Raw genomic sequence first — 16,977 nt, forward strand, 5'->3', positions numbered from 1 at the left:
ATGAATTAAGCCCTCTCTGCTGTGAAATTAAAATGGAGTCGCACGCGAGAGGAGAGAGGGGAAGGAGAGCGAGAGAGGAGAGTGAAGGGGGCTACCTTGTGCTTAAGGGGACAGCCCTCCTTCAGAATCACATTTACAGAGCACCTCTCTCTCTCACTCTCTAAGTCTCAATTGAAAGGGATTTACTGGAATAGGAAACATATGTTGACATTGCCAAAGGAAGTGAAATAGATTATAAACAAAACTGAAATAAACAATAAAAAATGAACAGTAAACATTACACTCACAAAAGTTCAAAAGGAATAGAGACATTTCAAATGTCATATTGTGGCTATATACAGTGCTGTAACTATGTGCAAATAATTACAGTACAAAAGAGAAAATAAATAAACATCACTCTCCCTCTCCTCTTCCCTCAACTCTCCCTCTTCATTATTCTACCAATGATCCACCCATTGTTCTTCACGGCTGTTCCCTCTGATTGAGTAGAATGCTGTATTTCTAAACTGTGTGTCTGAGTCCTAAAATATACAGGACATTCTCAACTGTTATTATGAAATCACGAGGTTTTGAGTGTAAATATGCCCAACTGCCACCTGGTGTCCTATCACCACACTACCGCAAACAAAGACAGTACAAAAACCTTTCAAACCATTGTACCCATCTGATCAGCTTCCCTGCAACGATGGAGTAAGACCACAGGGTGGCAGTGTTACTTAAGACTCCCTTTACAACTTTAACCATCTCGTTTGCGCAGACAACAGCCATTGGTACAAGAGAAGAAAACAAAAAACACAACGTATTCAACCTGGTTCTTCTCCTGACATCAGTCATTTCAGTGGCATCGTGGTACAACAAGCCCCACTAGCAACCAGTGGACTGTAGTCTGTAAGTCTGTAAGACGCTCCCCAGGACTTGGAGCAGGACCCAGAGTTTCTAGCTGTGCTAGACTGACCCGGTGGACCCACAGCCAACGTGCCACATGGGAGAGCAGCACGGAGGTGCCATGGAGGTTTCCTAGCGCCAGAGAGCAGCGTGGCCTAATCGCTTTAGAAGTCTGCCACCAGCAGGACAGCACGAGTGAAGTTACTGCCATGGCAGAGTGCCAGCCCTGTGTGTGATGGCAGAGAGCCCAGCAGTGCCCAGTGATGTCATGTACAATGCTGGTTGGATGCCCTCTGCTGGGTAATGTGAGTACTACATCAGGTGACATGCTATTTGATAGTCTCTATTGTTAGTGGGGCTTGTTGTACAAAGGAAATATTTGACCCAAATGCCCTGACCCAAATGCCTAGTCTGGCATCTGTAGTAGATTATAAAGAGAGACTATTACAGTTTCTGTTAGAGAGGTCACATTGCTTTTTGGGGGGGATGGCCAATGTGATGGAATCCTTGCAATGTCTCTTCTGCCATTGTGTACCGTGCAGTTCTGTCTCTGTCCACAAGGAGGTACTGTTGCAAAAACCAATTCAACCTCAATAAACTATTTATACCCACTGGTTGATTATAGGCAGACAACGCCTAACAACACATGCTTAACCAACAACATATCAAAATCAAAACACTACAGACACTCACACAGGCAAACTGACAAGAATAACATATATCTAGTGTAAAACACAGTGCATATTGTATTGACATGCCTTTACAGTGCGATGTGATAGTGGCAGTTTCTCGTAGATTGACAGGTAGATTATACTGCACGTAGAATCAGTTTGACAGGAAAGAATCTTCTATTTGGCTCGGTGGCACGGCTTTCCTTTATCTGCGAGCCAGTTGTGATTGATGCCGGGACGTATTTGCTTATCTACGTCGCTACAGTTCTGTACGGGGCGCCTGCTTTGAATGAACATGGGCACTTGACTATATTTTCACACAGAGTTGATAATCCAGTCTCCGCAAGCAGTCATGTCAAATTGGCATCAACGAACGGTAACGTTACTGTTGATTGCAAGTGCTATTGAATCAGATCTTCTCTCACAAGCGAATGACATTGTGTCTACGATTTATTTTCTCTCCCCCCCCCCCCCCCCAGCTCTCTTGTTATCCACCAGGTAAACCAAACCGACACCATCAACTAGGACCTAGTCGTAGAGGTAAAGTTCACCCCCATTTTCCCCACCCAGGTACAGACCAGAGTAGAATTGTTCTGTGCTTTCTGTGATCGACCATCAGAAACGAGGCTCCGTTTGTAGGGCCACGTGCTGCTGTCTGTCTAAGGCCCCTGCCACCTTCAAGTTCAGATCAAATCCAATTGTATTTGTCACATGCGCCCGAATACAACAGGTGTAGTAGACCTTACCGTGAAACACCCTTAACCAACAATGCAGTTCAAGAAAGAGATTTCTGAAAATATTTACTAAATAAACTAAAGTCAAAAATAAAATAAAAAGTAACACAATAAAATAACAATAGCGAGGCTATATACAGGGGGTGCTGGTACTGAGTCAATGTGCGGGGGTACAGGTTAGTTGAGGTAATTTGTACATGTAGGTAGGGGTAAAGTGACTATGCATAGATAATCATTCTCCTCCTCTCTGCCCCTCTCTGTCACATACTAACACACACGTGACCCCTTTGGCCCTTTCTCCTTCTCCAAACATCTATTGGTTTGAAGAACTGAAACACTCATTTGGGGTCAGAGGTCAGAAGGAACAGTATGTGTAGAGCCATGTGAACTCTTGTGCAGTGCTGGTAAAAGATAGTGTTGTTGGGTGTTGGATGGTGTGTCCCTTTCAATTGTGTTTGTTTTCCAGGCATCTGCCATGCATCTGCCAATAAAACACTGCTGAGACACACGCCCAGAAAGGGGGAGAGAGAGAGATGAGATCAGACAAAGAGAGGGAGGGAGGGCGCATGACCACTTCTGCCCAGAACATGCAAACTGATATGAAGCTGAGATATGCTTGAGATCTAAGGATGGCATTGTTGGGGGTTTTACATGGTGAGATTGATAGGACAGGGGCCGCTGCTCAGGCCTATTTCCTCCCTCTTCAATCTGATCTTTCATAATGCTCATAGCGCCATATCAAATAAATGTATTATTGTAGAGTTCAGATAGTCATAACATGATATTATGATATAGGATAATGGGTTCATATCTGTGCTAGTTCAAGTCGTAGACTACATAATGTAGGTAGTCAGAGAAACTGTACGTGCCCACTGTCGCCCTTATGCTTCAGGGAAAGTCACTGGCGAAACATATATATGAAACAACGAACACGTTCACCCAAAAGACACGCCTTGATTGTGTTGTTTGTCCATATCGCCCTTCTAGAGACACGTATCGCATGATCACAGGTTTATGGGCCGTAGCAAACAGATGGTTGACTACTTGGAGCTGGACACAAGGAGCCATGCTCTCCAGGCTTGTGGGGAGAGATGAGCTGGGTTTTATAAGGCCTCTTTGGTTTTATGGCAGCCATTTTGGGTCATAAGGATGTTTTCAACTGGCATGTGATCTGCCAGTTTCAAGCCTTCTCACAAGCTGTCTCGGAGATTGTTTTATTGTGTAGCTGACGTTTTTGTCTGCGTAGGTTTCGCTTTTTGGGGATATTGGCAGAGGGCTGGAGAGGGTCGTACGAGACTTCGGCTGTCTTACCCATTGAATGAAAATACGGAATATATATATTTTTGCCCTGTCCTTGTATGTGTCTGAACGTGTGTGTTGTATATTCAGGCGAGCGATATTGATACACATGTGGTTTATGTATCCAAGAGCTTCTAAACAACAAGTTGACATCCAACAATGATGCCAATACAAACTGAAGCCATGGAGATGGGCTTTCTTAATGCATCCGAGGACTAAGCCTTTTGGTTACATATTAACCAACGTCCTACTTCTGAGGGAGGATTGAAAACTATAACGCCAGGCATGATGAAAATCAACATGGATACAACATGATATCTGATGGCGCGCAGATCCCCGGTATAACCATAAGCAACGATCGTCCTCTCTAACCTCTCAAGGCTTGACATAGTTGGTATTAACAAGCCTTCTTGTCTGACTGAACCAGCAGACACGGTGAACGTGTTGGCAGAGTGATTTGGCAGAACATGTAATAAGTCGAGCGGATCTATTGAGCGTCTATCTACGCTCTTCTCGTCTCACTGTCACCCTGGTTGTGTTTACCCAAGTCCCAGTGGGCGGAGTCTATAGTGTTCAACTCAGCTAAGTGTGTATTTGTGTGACAGGAGGAGGGACAAAGGTTGCACCTGTAGCTCTACACCTGACTATCAGAGAGCGAGAGAGAGAGAGAGAGAGAGAATAGACTGAACAGGGGAGGACGAATAAGATGAAGGGAAGGATAGCAGTAAAAGGATAAGAGTGGAAGAGGATTCTGGAGTGGATATTGGAGTGGGAATGATCTGATATTTGAATCAATGAATTTGGCTTTCCTAGCAGGGTTTTTCCCATAAACTATTAAGCTTTGGGAGGAAGGTCGCCTCCAGATCTCTACATATACACAGGTGAGGTTATTACACACACACACACACACACACACACACACACACACACACACACACACACACACACACACACACACACACACACACACACACACACACACACACACACACACACACACACACACACACACACACACAGTGTTGTACAATCACCTTGTGGGGACACACAATTCAGTCCCATTCAAAATCCTATTTTCCCTAGCCCCTAACCCTTAACCTAACCTTAACCTGAAAACCTAACCTTTACCCTAAACCTAGCCCTACTCCTAACCCTAAAACTAACCCTAGCTCCTAACCCTAAAACTAACCCTAGCTCCTAACCCTAACCCTAAAACTAACCCAGGCTCCTAACCCTAAACGTAACCATAACCCTAACACTAATTCTAACTTTAACCCTAAACCCCCAACCAATAGCATTTAAGCTTGTGGGGACCAACAACATTTTTGTAATAAGCATTACTATTCTTGTGAACACACACACACACACACACACACACACACACACACACACACACACACACACACACACACACACACACACACACACACACACACACACACACACACACACACACACACACACACACACACCCTAAGCTGTACCTTGACAGTACACAATTAACAACATTTTGCCAGATGTACAGCAAGATTGCAATGGCAAAATATGGATGATCAAAATCGAAGAGCTTGTTGTATCTTTCTCCAGAACGTCAAACGTTGTGCTCACTGCACTCTTCGCGCAACATACCTAATTCAGATGGACACCTCTTAAACTGACTGAAAGTGGACTTCAGACACAATAGGCTTCCTTGGGCCCCTCCAGTTAGCAATAAGGACCTTTGAACGCTGAGCCTTTTGACCATACACACACACTGAGTAAACACTAAGCTGTTAACACACACTGCACCTAACTGATTGCACTGTGCCTTGGTGACCGTATGTCAATGTGTCTACATTTCTATGGATTCAATACAATGCTCCCACTAACTGCGCTAGCTGTAAAATACCAACATGACACCGTCATTTGCGTAACTCGCCTTGACATCTTACTCTTCGCTAAGTAAGTATATCATCTTAGTCACGGCATCAATTTAACCCATACCAAAACACGTATAGTATATCCTAAGAGGAAATGACCACTGCACTAATGGCCAGCATATTGGCCACTGTTGTGTCAAAGCCTGCTTAATGCAATAGTTTGACAGATGCATGAGAAGTGAGGTTGTCATTTTAAGGGGCTTTCCCCTCACGTTTGACCATGCTCCACATTTCGTAAATATTTGAATTCCCAGATAAAGAGTCTAACGTTAGCATGGGAATGGAGCTATAGGCTTTATTGCAGACAGAGTTATCACCAAAGGTGACTTTCCTATCAGTGGCGTTAACCCCAGTCTGCACACACAGGTGGATGTTTACCGTAGCGTAGACTCTCCACATGACTGGAAGGATCGCTACAGAGTGTACGGGGACATGGTCTCACTAGAAATCTGGGCTCTAAGCGCAGGTTTACTACCTGTAATGGAGTGAAATTGTGATCATGTTTGTTTGATCGATTTTCTGGATGAGGAATATGGACATGATCATTGTTACCTTGAAGGGATTGCCTCTGGACCATTCCAAATAGTCACGCAACACAGCCACAGCCATAAAATGAATGATTCTCTAAAGAGAGAGATTTCATGTTTTCTTATGGAATTCCTCATGACATCATTTAAACCAACTCAGTGCTTGGAGCTTTACTGGCAGTAACCTTGTCTGCTGAGCTGGACAACTGGCTGCACCAACGACTAGTCCAGGACACGGTCCCGCTACTTGACCGATGTTCTGCTCTGAGGAGGGTGTGAAATGGGAAATCTAGGTTACTGATGGCTAAAGGACAAGAGGGGGAATGACGGAAAGACGGACCGGGTGGATGACCCGAGAATGAGCTGTGTTGAATGTCACTGACTGACTGGCATGCCGATGGGCAATATAATGGTCAATAGAACTAATGAGGAAAACCGCTTGAGAAGGGTCATAAAATGGGTTGCACTTTGACTGCAAGATAACCACCCACACATAGGGTAGTACAACAACGTCCGGTGAATGACATATGTGTTTGTAAACCCAGCTAATCAATTTATCATTACAGATATGTTAGGTTGAATAACAATTGACCAGTACAATATCAACTGTAAACAAGAAATGATTCCACATAAAGCCAGATATTTAATACAGGACATATCTTAGACAAACTATTATGCTGAGGCAGATAAAAAGACGGCCAGACTAGCTTTGCCTCTGAACGTTTCACCCTGGCAGGAAACCAGTCAAAGGAACTCAAACATTAACATGTTGGCCAATTGTATCGGCTGTTTTGTCATGAGAGAAAAAAATCTGTCTTGGCTTCTGCTTGTTCAACCAAACCCAACCCTCAGCTATCAGAACAAAAGTCACCAGAACCAGTGGTGTAAAGTGCTTAAGTAAATATATATATATATATATTTTTTAAAATATATTTTAGGGGGTCTGTATCTTTTAGGGGGTCTGTACTTTTATTTACCTATTTATATTTTTTACAACTTCTACTTTTACTCCCCTACATTCCTAAAGAAAATAATGTACTTTTTACTCCTTACAATTTCCATGACACCCAAAAGTACTCATTACATTTTGAATGCTTAGCCGGACAGGAAAATTGTCAAATTCACGCACTTATCAAGAGAACATCCATTGTCATCCCTACTGCCTCTGATCTGGTGGACTCACTAAACACAAATGCTTCGTTTGTAAATTATGTCTGAGTGTTGGACTGTGCCCGTGGCTTTCCGTAAATTAAAAAAAACAAGAAAATCGTGTCGTCTGGTTTGCTTAATATAAGACATTTTAAATGATTTATACTTTTACTTTTGATACTTAAGTACATTTAAAACCAAATACTTTTAGACTTTTGCTCAAGTAGGATTTTCTGGGTGACTTTCACTTTTACTTGAGTCTTTAAAAAAAAAAGGAATCTTTACGTTTACTCAAGTCTGAAAATTGGGTATTTTGTCCACCACTGATCAGCAGCACCCAAACAGATCACCAAAATTACATTAGCATATTCTATGGAAATTTCCACAGCGTTGCTAGGCGACCGGCGGGTAACAGCCTACTCCCTTCTTCTGGGGGGAGAGTGGCACAAAGCAGAGGCTTTATCTGTGTGCAGCGAGGGCAGAGCAGTATGTGTTTGTGTATGTTTGTGTGTGTGTGTGTGCGCGCGCACGTGTCTATTTTTACGTTTACTACATGTGTGGCCCTCCATTTTCATGTGTGTGTTCGCCTTTGTCTGCGCTTCACATAGTTAGTCTTGTCTTCATGTTCTAGATGTCCATTTGTGTTGATATAGTATGTGTGCTGGTAAATCAGTACATGTTTGCTAAAGTGGGAAGGTGGACTTGTGTAGAAACCCACAGGACAGACAATACAACCTGCTCTGCCTGTATTACACAATGAGCAGCCAAAATCTCCCACGACTGTTACAGTCCGAGCAACAGCACTTAACCTGCACAGACGCACTACAGAACACATGACTTCTGGAAGTCCCTTTGATATTTTGTTTGCAGAACGGTTTACCTGGAGTTTAAAAAGCTTTTCACTCGCTAACACCAGGGTACCTTTCTGTCTAGTCCTAACAGGGAAACTTCCATTGAGATGAAACACTAAACTGAAACTCCCTGTTGAAAGAATTATTCTAATGACTGGTTGGATTTGAACCAAGGCCAGGGGAATTTCAGCTGGAAAAATAAGTATATTAATTATCAGAAATGACTGCATCAGAATGGAACTAAACCCAATCTCAGGTTTGCATTAGCAGTAGTCGTTGTAGTAGTAGTAGTAGTAGTCATGTCTATTGTGATAGTGGTGGCAACAATGGTAGAGGGATTGATAATGGCAGTAGTTGTGGAAGAAGTAGTGACAATGGTAGAGGGATTGATAATGGCATTAGTAGTAGCAGAAGCAGTGACAATGGTAGAGGGATTGATAATGGCAGTAGTAGTGGCAGAAGCAGTGCCAATGGTAGAGGGATTGATAATGGCATTAGTAGTGGCAGAAGCAGTGACAATGGTAGAGGGATTGATAATGGCAGTAGTAGTGGCAGAAGCAGTGACAATGGTAGAGGGATTGATAATGGCAGTAGTAGTGGCAGAAGCAGTGACAATGGTAGATGGATTGATAATGGCAGTAGTAGTGGCAGAAGCAGTGACTTGCTATTCAAAGAGCAGCACCTCAGTACCAGAGATTGGGCAACCTGTGAGTGTTACCCCATCCTAGAAAGGGTTTCGCTGAAATATGAGGCACTGTATTAGCAGCCAGCACGTTTAGCTTGGCCACCGCACAATAGGAGTAACCCAATCACCAGCGGTGCCCTGTCATCACTCCACCATATGGTGCCTATCGAGTTCCCCTGAAATATTCAGGAGAGCTCAGTCCGTTCCCCCTGACACGGATCTATCTGACACGGATCTATCTGACACGGATCTATCTGACACGGATCTATCTGACACGGATCGATCTGACACGGATCGATCTGACACGGATCGATCTGACACGGATCGATCTGATACGGATCGATCTGACACGGATCGATCTGACACGGATCTATCTGACACGGCTCTATCTGAGCTGGGCGGTGTTGGGAGTCAGGTTACTGTGGTTAGGGCTTATGGTAAGAGGTGTGGCAGGAGTTTGAATGGGGAATGAGAAGGGAGTAGTTAGGGGATTTTACGTAACTCTCCCTCCCTCTCGCACTCTTCCCTCTGAGAGGTCATGACTCATGTCTGATCCATCTTCATTGTAAACGTTGGAGCTATAAAAGCTACAGTTAACTAACTTATTACTAAACCTCTCTCGCTCTTTCTCTCCCCACACCAACCCAAGGCCCCTCCATTCTTCCATCCCGCTCTCCCTCCTCTCTCTGTGTGTGTGTGGTCATGGCTGACCCATCGCCTGGCTGGTGGAAGCTCACCTTCCTACGTAAGAAGAAGTCGGAGCCCAAGGTTCTGTACGAGATCCCAGCGGAGTACGGCAGCAATACCACACCCCACGGTGGAGCCCCCGGGCCAGTAGAGGGCGCCACAGAGGACAGCCAGTTGAACGCCCGTCTGGAGAGGATAGTGGATAAGACCACCACCAAGGGACGCCATGTCAAAGTGTCCCACTCAGGACGTTTTAAAGAGAAGAAGAAGGTCAGGGCCACGTTAGCAGAAACCCCCGATCTGTTCCCTGGTCACGAGCCTAGTAACGAGAACCTGTGAGCTGGGAAACAAAGTTCACACACACATGCATACACACCAAAAATGAATGGCTTTCTCTATTCAACTCATTCATGCACACTCAAACACAGAAGACGTTCTCTGCCTCTCCCTCATTGGTCACACCATTTCACACGGTGCCCTCTATCACACTCAGTAACACACACAGAGATGAAGGGCAGTGCATCCCATTGGGACATGTCATCTGTGTCAATCCAGCCAGAGATCTCTGTTCTTTATTCCTTATAAATGTGGGACTGACTGGGAGTCTTTGTATGCATCTTAGTATCACACTCTCTGTCTCTTCCATCTATAATCAGTGGAGCAGTGGAAGAATGGGACACCTGATTCTCCCCTGTCTGTCTGCTTCATACCTAGGCCATGTTTACATAAACAGACTACCTTTAATGAGGTGCTATTAGTCACCTTCGATTTTCAATATTCAACAGATCACAGGAACAGGGAGGAGTTTCAGGGCATGCATATTACACTGTACAGTCATTGTACGGTACAGAATGTGTACTTTACTGTTGTTGCTAAGTTTGTCATCTGTACAAAGCAAATAGGTAACGTATGAAACAGACGTTTGCATAACAGCTTTATGACCTAGAGGAGATGGTTACCGACTGTTGGAGGTTGACTGGTTTCCATAGCGACAGACTGTGTCACGTGTCATTCATAAACACGTCACCTCAAAAATCAATTGTTCTAAAATAAATTGTTCTAAAACTAACCTGAGTTTTAAAACCTGAGTATATTTTGTTCTGTTTTAAAAAAAAAAAATTTAAATCTTTTTTAAAAATACCGGTAGGCTTCTCTATCCCTTTGGAATTTAACCTCAAACTAGACAAACGTTTGAGTTTTTCTTTGAATTGCACTTTCTAATGTAAAAGTCAAGGACTGCTTCATAGATAGACTGCAATGTTTCAACACAAGTTCTATGCACTTCTCCAGTGTTTCTTCAGTATTTGCAGCAGTCTTTTCAAGATATTGGCAGACACTGAAGCCAAACCAAAACCAGAGATGGAAGAGGAAGCGAGACACCCCACTTGCTGTTTTTTTTCTGGTTCAATGAAAGTCAATGAAGGACTGTAAGTAGACCAGACCCAGCTGCTATTGCATTGGTGGCTATGGGAGACACACCCAGTTAAGAAGACCGGAACTGACTATTTATTTTCAATGGTAAAAGGCCTGAGTGAACTATCTTCATTTATCCACCATCTTTGCTAAAACGACACATGAGATCCCTCCTCAACAAAGACTGAAAAAGTATCTTTCATTTCATTTTCACCTTCTACACTTAATGACAAAAATCCATTTCGTTGAAATTGTGCTGTACATTTGGAATAATTTTGTAAAATAAATACAGACTTGTTTTATAAATAAAATATATATCTGATTTTATTGAAACGCTTAAGGTTCTTTCTTGTGTTACTGTGAACTCATTCCATTACCTCTTATAGGATGATAATGATAAAGCAAAACAGTGCGACAAAAACAACAACACAGAGTTACACATAAACAAACGTACAGTCAATAACACAAAAGAAAAGAAAAATAGAAAAATCTATGTACAGTGTGTGCAGATGTAGAAGAGTAGGGAGGTAGGCAATAAATAGGCCATAGAGGCGAAAATAATTACAATTTAGCATAAATACTGGAGTGATAGATGTGCAGATGATGATGTGCAAGTAGAGATACTGGGGTGCAAAAGAGCAAGAGTGTAAGTAATAATATGGGGATGAGGTAGTCGGGTGTGCTATTTACAGATTGGCTGTGTACAGGTACAGTGATCGGTAAGCTGCTCTGACAGCTGATGCTTAAAGTTAGAGAGGGAGATATAAGACTCCAGCTTCAGAGATTTTTAAAATTTGTTCCAGTCATTGGCAGCAGAGAACTGGAAGGAAAGGCAGCCAAAGTAAGTGTTGGCTTTGGGGACGACCAGTGCAATATACCTGCTGGAGTGCGTGCTACGGGTGGGTGTTGCTATGGTGACCAGTGAGCTGAGATAAGGCTGGGCTTTACCTAGCAAAGACTTATAGATGACTTGGAGCCAGTGGGTTTGGCGACGGATATGTAGTGAGGGCCAGCCAACGAGAGCATACAGGTCGCAGTGGTGGGTAGTATATGGGGCTTTGGTGACAAAACGGTTAATGATGCCCTCTAGTGGGAACAAGCCCAATGTTTATCTCAAAGTTGGCACATTTGATCTAGGCAGAAGGGTTGGGGTCAATTCCATTTCAATTCCAGTCAATTCAGAAAGTAAACCAAATTCCAATTCGACATTTCCCGTATTGAAAAGCATTGAAGAGATTTGGAATTGGAATTTCAGTGTACTTTCTGAATTGACTGGAATTGAAATGGAATTGACCCCAACCCTGCTAGGCAGTGTCTATTATGGCAGTGGATTCCAAACTGTTAATTCCCATGAACCCTTCAGGAACATGAAACAATACACAAGTAACAACTTATACTACGTATCAGTTGTAAAATATTAATACATGCCATTTTGATGCTAATACTGTCCTTTGGACCTGCATATCCAGGCTTATCAGGTGTGTAGGTAGTCCTACTATGATCGAAATTGTATTTGTAAATTATATTAGGGATTATAAGGGATGGAATATCTTGTACATTAAAATATAATGTCATACATTCAATACACTTGTACAATAAAATATCCTATGGCTATGATCCAACATTTTACAAGTCTGCTATGGCAATTGACTACCACCAGAGGGCAGTGATAAGGCAGGGAAATCAGAGCCATACGCAAAACTCCTTTGACAGAGAAAGAGAGAGAGAGAAATAAAGAGAGAGAGAGAGAAAGAGAGAAAGAGAGAGAGAGAGAGAGAGAGAGAGAAAGAAAGAAAGAAAGAAAGAAAGAAAGAAAGAAAGAAAGAAAGAAAGAAAGAAAGAAAGAAAGAAAGAAAGAAAGAAAGAAAGAAACAGAGATAAGGGGAAAAGTTCAATCGAGGAGCAACAAGGGATGACAACATAGAATGAATGACGCTGAAGAGGCACATTGACAAAAAGGAAAATGAACGTGTGCCTGTGTGAAAGAAGCTAGGATAGAGTAGCAGAGGTAAATAAGGTCTGATGACATGGAGTCTGAGCTTGCTAAACATATCAAGAATCTCGCGGACCAGTTTCATGGGCTTAGTAGCCTCAAATGCAGAGAACTTGCTTACGAATTGGCACATCGAAACAACAGTCAAGAAATAGAAGGGTAAGTTATATTGAACAGAGAGATCTACAGTATACTGAACAAAAATATAAACGCAACATGCAACAATTTCAAAGATGTTACAAAGTTACAGGTCATATAAGGAAACCAGTCATTTGAAATAAATACATTAGGCCCTAATCTATGGATTTCACATGACTGGGAATACAGATATGTATCTGTTGGACACAAATACCTTTTAAAAAAAAGGTAAGGGCGTGGATCAGAAAACCAGTCAGTATCTGATGTGACCATTGCCTCATGCAGATCTCCTTCGAATAGAGTTGATCGGGCTATTGATTGTGGCCTGTGGAATGCTGCCCCACTCCTCTTTAATGGCTGTGTGAAGTAGATGGATATTGGCGGGAACTGGAACACGCTGTCGTACACGTTGATCCAGAGCATCCCAAACATGCTCAATGGGTGACAAGTCTGGTGAGTATGCAGGCCATGGAAAAACGGGGACATTTTCAGGTTCCAGGAATGGTGTACATATCCTTGCAACATGGTGAAACGTGAGGTGATGGCGGCGGATGAATGGCACGATAATGGGCCTCAGGATTTCATCACGGTATCTCTGTGCATACAAATTTCCATCGAGAAAAATGCAATTGTGTTCATTGTTCGTAGCATATGCCTGCCCATACCATAACCCCAGTGCCACCATGGGGAAAACTGTTCACAACGTTGACATCAGCAAACCGCTCGCCCATACAACGCCGTACATGTGTTCTGTGGTTGTGAGGCCGGTTGGACGTTCTGCCAGAATCTTTAAAACAACATTGGCACGACAATGGGTTTCTTATGGTAGAGAAAGAAATTAACATTCAGTTCTCTGGCAACATCTCTGGTGGACATTCCTGCAGTCAGAATGGCAATTGCACACTCCCTCCAAATTGAGACATCTGTGGCATTGTGTTGTGTGACAAAACTGCACATTTTAGAGTGGCCTTTTACTGTCCCCAGCACAAGGTGCACCTGTGTAATGATCATGCTGTTTAATCAGGTTCATGATATGCCACACCTGTCAGGTGGATGGATTATCTTGGCAAATGAGAAATGCTCACTAACAGGGATGTAAACAAATTTGTGCATGACATTTTTGAGAAATAAGCTTTTTGCACGTATGGAATATTTCAGGGATCTTTTATTTCAGCTCATGAAACATCGCACCAACACTTTACATGTTGTGTTTATATTTTTGTTCAGTGTATATCTGAATGTAGGCATATATTTATCATATACAATATACCACACCCCCATTCCTTGATTTAAACTTTGACCTACCAGCACCATCACAGGACACCATCACCCACTTACCCCAAGGCCGCTCAACTTACCCTGTCCATAAGCTGAATTTACCCCATACCCGGGGTAAGTTGTGCCAGAGTCCACTTTTTTGGGACAAGCTAGGTTTTCAAAACTGTTCTGTTTAAATTAATTGTGATTATTTCCAGTGATACACAACATCCTGAAATATATGTAGATATCTTTGTTAGAAATATTACTATATTTGCCTTGAGGTAGTGATGCTGAACGTTAAAAACGGCTCAATTTACCCCACTCTCCCTTATACAATCTGGAGGGTGCCACAGAAACACTCTCTTATCAAAAGGAAACTTCCACCAAAAAAAAGATTGGTACGTCTTACTTGATTTAAAACCTTTTGCTCTTCTGGGAACATAGGTCCTTCACAAACTTCCTCCGAAGACGGTATGTGGTAAAGAGTCCCATTTGCACCATTCACATACGTTGTTCTAAACATCAAGCCGCAGAGATACCACATTAATTGAGTCGGGACTACAGTTTACTGTAAGCGCACTCTTCCCGTGGACTTTTTACATCAAAGTACTGAGCGAACTACCTGTTATCTTATCTTCAGTTGAGGCGGAAGAAAAATGCTGTCAGTTGACAGAGATGTAAGACACATGTTAACAACTGAACTCTACAGACGTGTGTATTAGGCTTTGTGTTCCTTTAGTAACTCTGCAGTAGCTACTCATCAGTGATCGGCCTTAAGGCGACACCGACACTTGTGAAGCATCTCACCTTTTCCTTCCACCAACTAGTTGTGGTGTGGAGGTTATCAAATGGATGTGTTGTCACGTTTATGTATAAAGTACTTGACGTGCAGTGTGTGTGTGTGTATACATTGGACGTTCCAGAGGTTTAAGGTCAGGATGTAGAAAATGAATGCTTGTAGGTCAAGTAGGTATCCGTAAGGCCACTTAACCCGAGGTCTGTTCACAGGTGAGTGGATGGGTTGACCCCTGTTACCTTATCCGTATGTCGGACACCTTAATCATAAGCTCCAAGAAAACAAAATGCAACTGCTATGAAAAATGTAAGCCTATCATAAATGTAGCATTTGTACAGGAACAACTACTGGTCATACATCACAGCTTACTCGCGCTAGCTTACTCGCGCTAGCTTACTCGCGCTAGCTTACTCGCGCTAGCTTACTCGCACTAGCTTACTCACGCTAGCCAACTCAGTCAATAGATTCCAGTACACAGGCTCAGGCCAAGAGACATACCATTGTAGGTAGCCTCATCCATCAGTTACTGTTGCTGTTACATAAGGAGGTTCTTGCAGGTTTCTAAGGGAAAACACTGTACAGTATACATGAATGTGGCATCAGGTACTGTAGCCTTGTGGTGGCAGGTAGCCTAGCGGTAAGAGCACTGGGCCAGGAACCGTAAAGGTTGCTAGTTCGAATCCCTGAGCTGACAAGGTGAAGAATCTGCCGATGTTCCCTTGAGCAAGGCACGTAACCCTAATTGCTCCAGGGTCGTTGTTGATAATGGCAGACCCTAGCTGTGCCCCCACTCTCTCAGGGAGAGTTGGGATATGCAAAAGACACATTTCCAATTTACACATCCATACACTCTTGTACATGTGTGAAAGAGGACAAATGTTAGCGCTTACTCCCCTGAATGTAATGTGGGGAAAATACACATTTTTGTGCAATACTATGCCACCTGGTTTCAGAATGTGAGGTAATCTGGTAAATAACTAAATACAACTAAACATTTCTAAGGAAAAACAGGCACAATCATCTCCAGGACTACATAAGGTCCATACACCCTCCTCAGCTCTGTACAACTGTCCCACTGGGCACAGACGTCAATTCAACATCTATTCCACGTTGTGCCTTTCTTGTGAAGCTGGAAATATTTTTTTGTTATTTACCAGAGGACCTCTCGTCTTTAAATCAGGTGTCATTGTCTGGCTACAGGAATTCCACGTTGGTGGAAACAACGTTTATTCAACCAGTGTGTGCCCAGTGGGGTCTTAAAGATGGACTTCAACCGTTAGCAATAGCAGATTTCTCTCACAACAAAATATTACTGTCAATACGTTTATCCAGTGGTGGAAAAGTACCAAACTGTCGCGCTTGAGTAAAAGTAAAGATACCTGAATAGAAAATGACTCAAGTAAAGGTAGTCACCCAGTAAAATACTACTTGAGCAAAAGTTTAAAAGTATTTGGTTTAAAATATACTTAAATATCAAAAGTAAAAGTATAAATAATTTTTAATTCCTTATATTAAGCAAACCAGATGGCACCATTTTCTTGTTTTTTTTATTTACGGAAAGCCACGGGCACACTCCAACATTCAGACATAATTTACAAACGAAGCATGCGTGTTTAGTGAGTCCACCAGATCAGAGGCAGTACGGATGACCGTACTATCTGTAAAAAAAAATATCAATAACTTGTGCAGTCTGGTTTGCTTAATATAAGGAATGTCAAATGATAATACTTTTGATACCTAAGTATATTTAAATCCAAATACTTCTAGACTTTTACTCAAGTAGTATTTTGCTGGGTGACTTTCCCTTTTACTTGAGTCATTTTCTATTAAGGTATTTTTACTTTTACTCAAGTATGACAATTTGGTACTTTTTCCACCACTAATGTGTGTGTATTTAGATGTATATACATACATTTTTTCTATGAGTGTTTAAAGCCTGTGTGTAGTCCCGTGTGGCTCAGTTTGTAGAG

At 42.5% G+C, this 16,977-nt stretch overlaps 1 protein-coding gene across 3 annotated transcripts; it reads left to right on the forward strand.

Moving 5' to 3' along the window:
- Positions 1–759: 759 nt before the first annotated feature.
- LOC139580030 (proline-rich protein 15-like protein A) lies at positions 760–11,147 on the forward strand. Of its 3 annotated transcripts, none has more exons than XM_071408642.1 (2): positions 760–1,190; positions 9,370–11,147. In XM_071408642.1, the coding sequence occupies exon 2, from the start codon at positions 9,423–9,425 to the stop codon at positions 9,744–9,746; it is 324 nt and encodes a 107-aa protein (XP_071264743.1). In that variant the 5' UTR covers positions 760–1,190; positions 9,370–9,422; the 3' UTR covers positions 9,747–11,147. The 3 variants fall into 3 exon arrangements, with proteins under 3 accessions (XP_071264743.1, XP_071264740.1, XP_071264742.1); XM_071408639.1 differs by lacking the exon at positions 760–1,190 and adding an exon at positions 4,191–4,470; XM_071408641.1 differs by lacking the exon at positions 760–1,190 and adding an exon at positions 5,010–5,530.
- The last annotated feature ends 5,830 nt before the right edge of the window (positions 11,148–16,977 follow it).

This window comes from Salvelinus alpinus, chromosome 1, assembly GCF_045679555.1.
Source record: "Salvelinus alpinus chromosome 1, SLU_Salpinus.1, whole genome shotgun sequence".
Classification (NCBI taxonomy): domain Eukaryota; kingdom Metazoa; phylum Chordata; class Actinopteri; order Salmoniformes; family Salmonidae; genus Salvelinus; species Salvelinus alpinus.

Bases quoted from the DNA above. Each gene is read 5' to 3' on its own strand.
- LOC139580030 (XM_071408642.1), top strand. From the start codon at position 9,423: ATGGCTGACCCATCGCCTGGCTGGTGGAAGCTCACCTTCCTACGTAAG.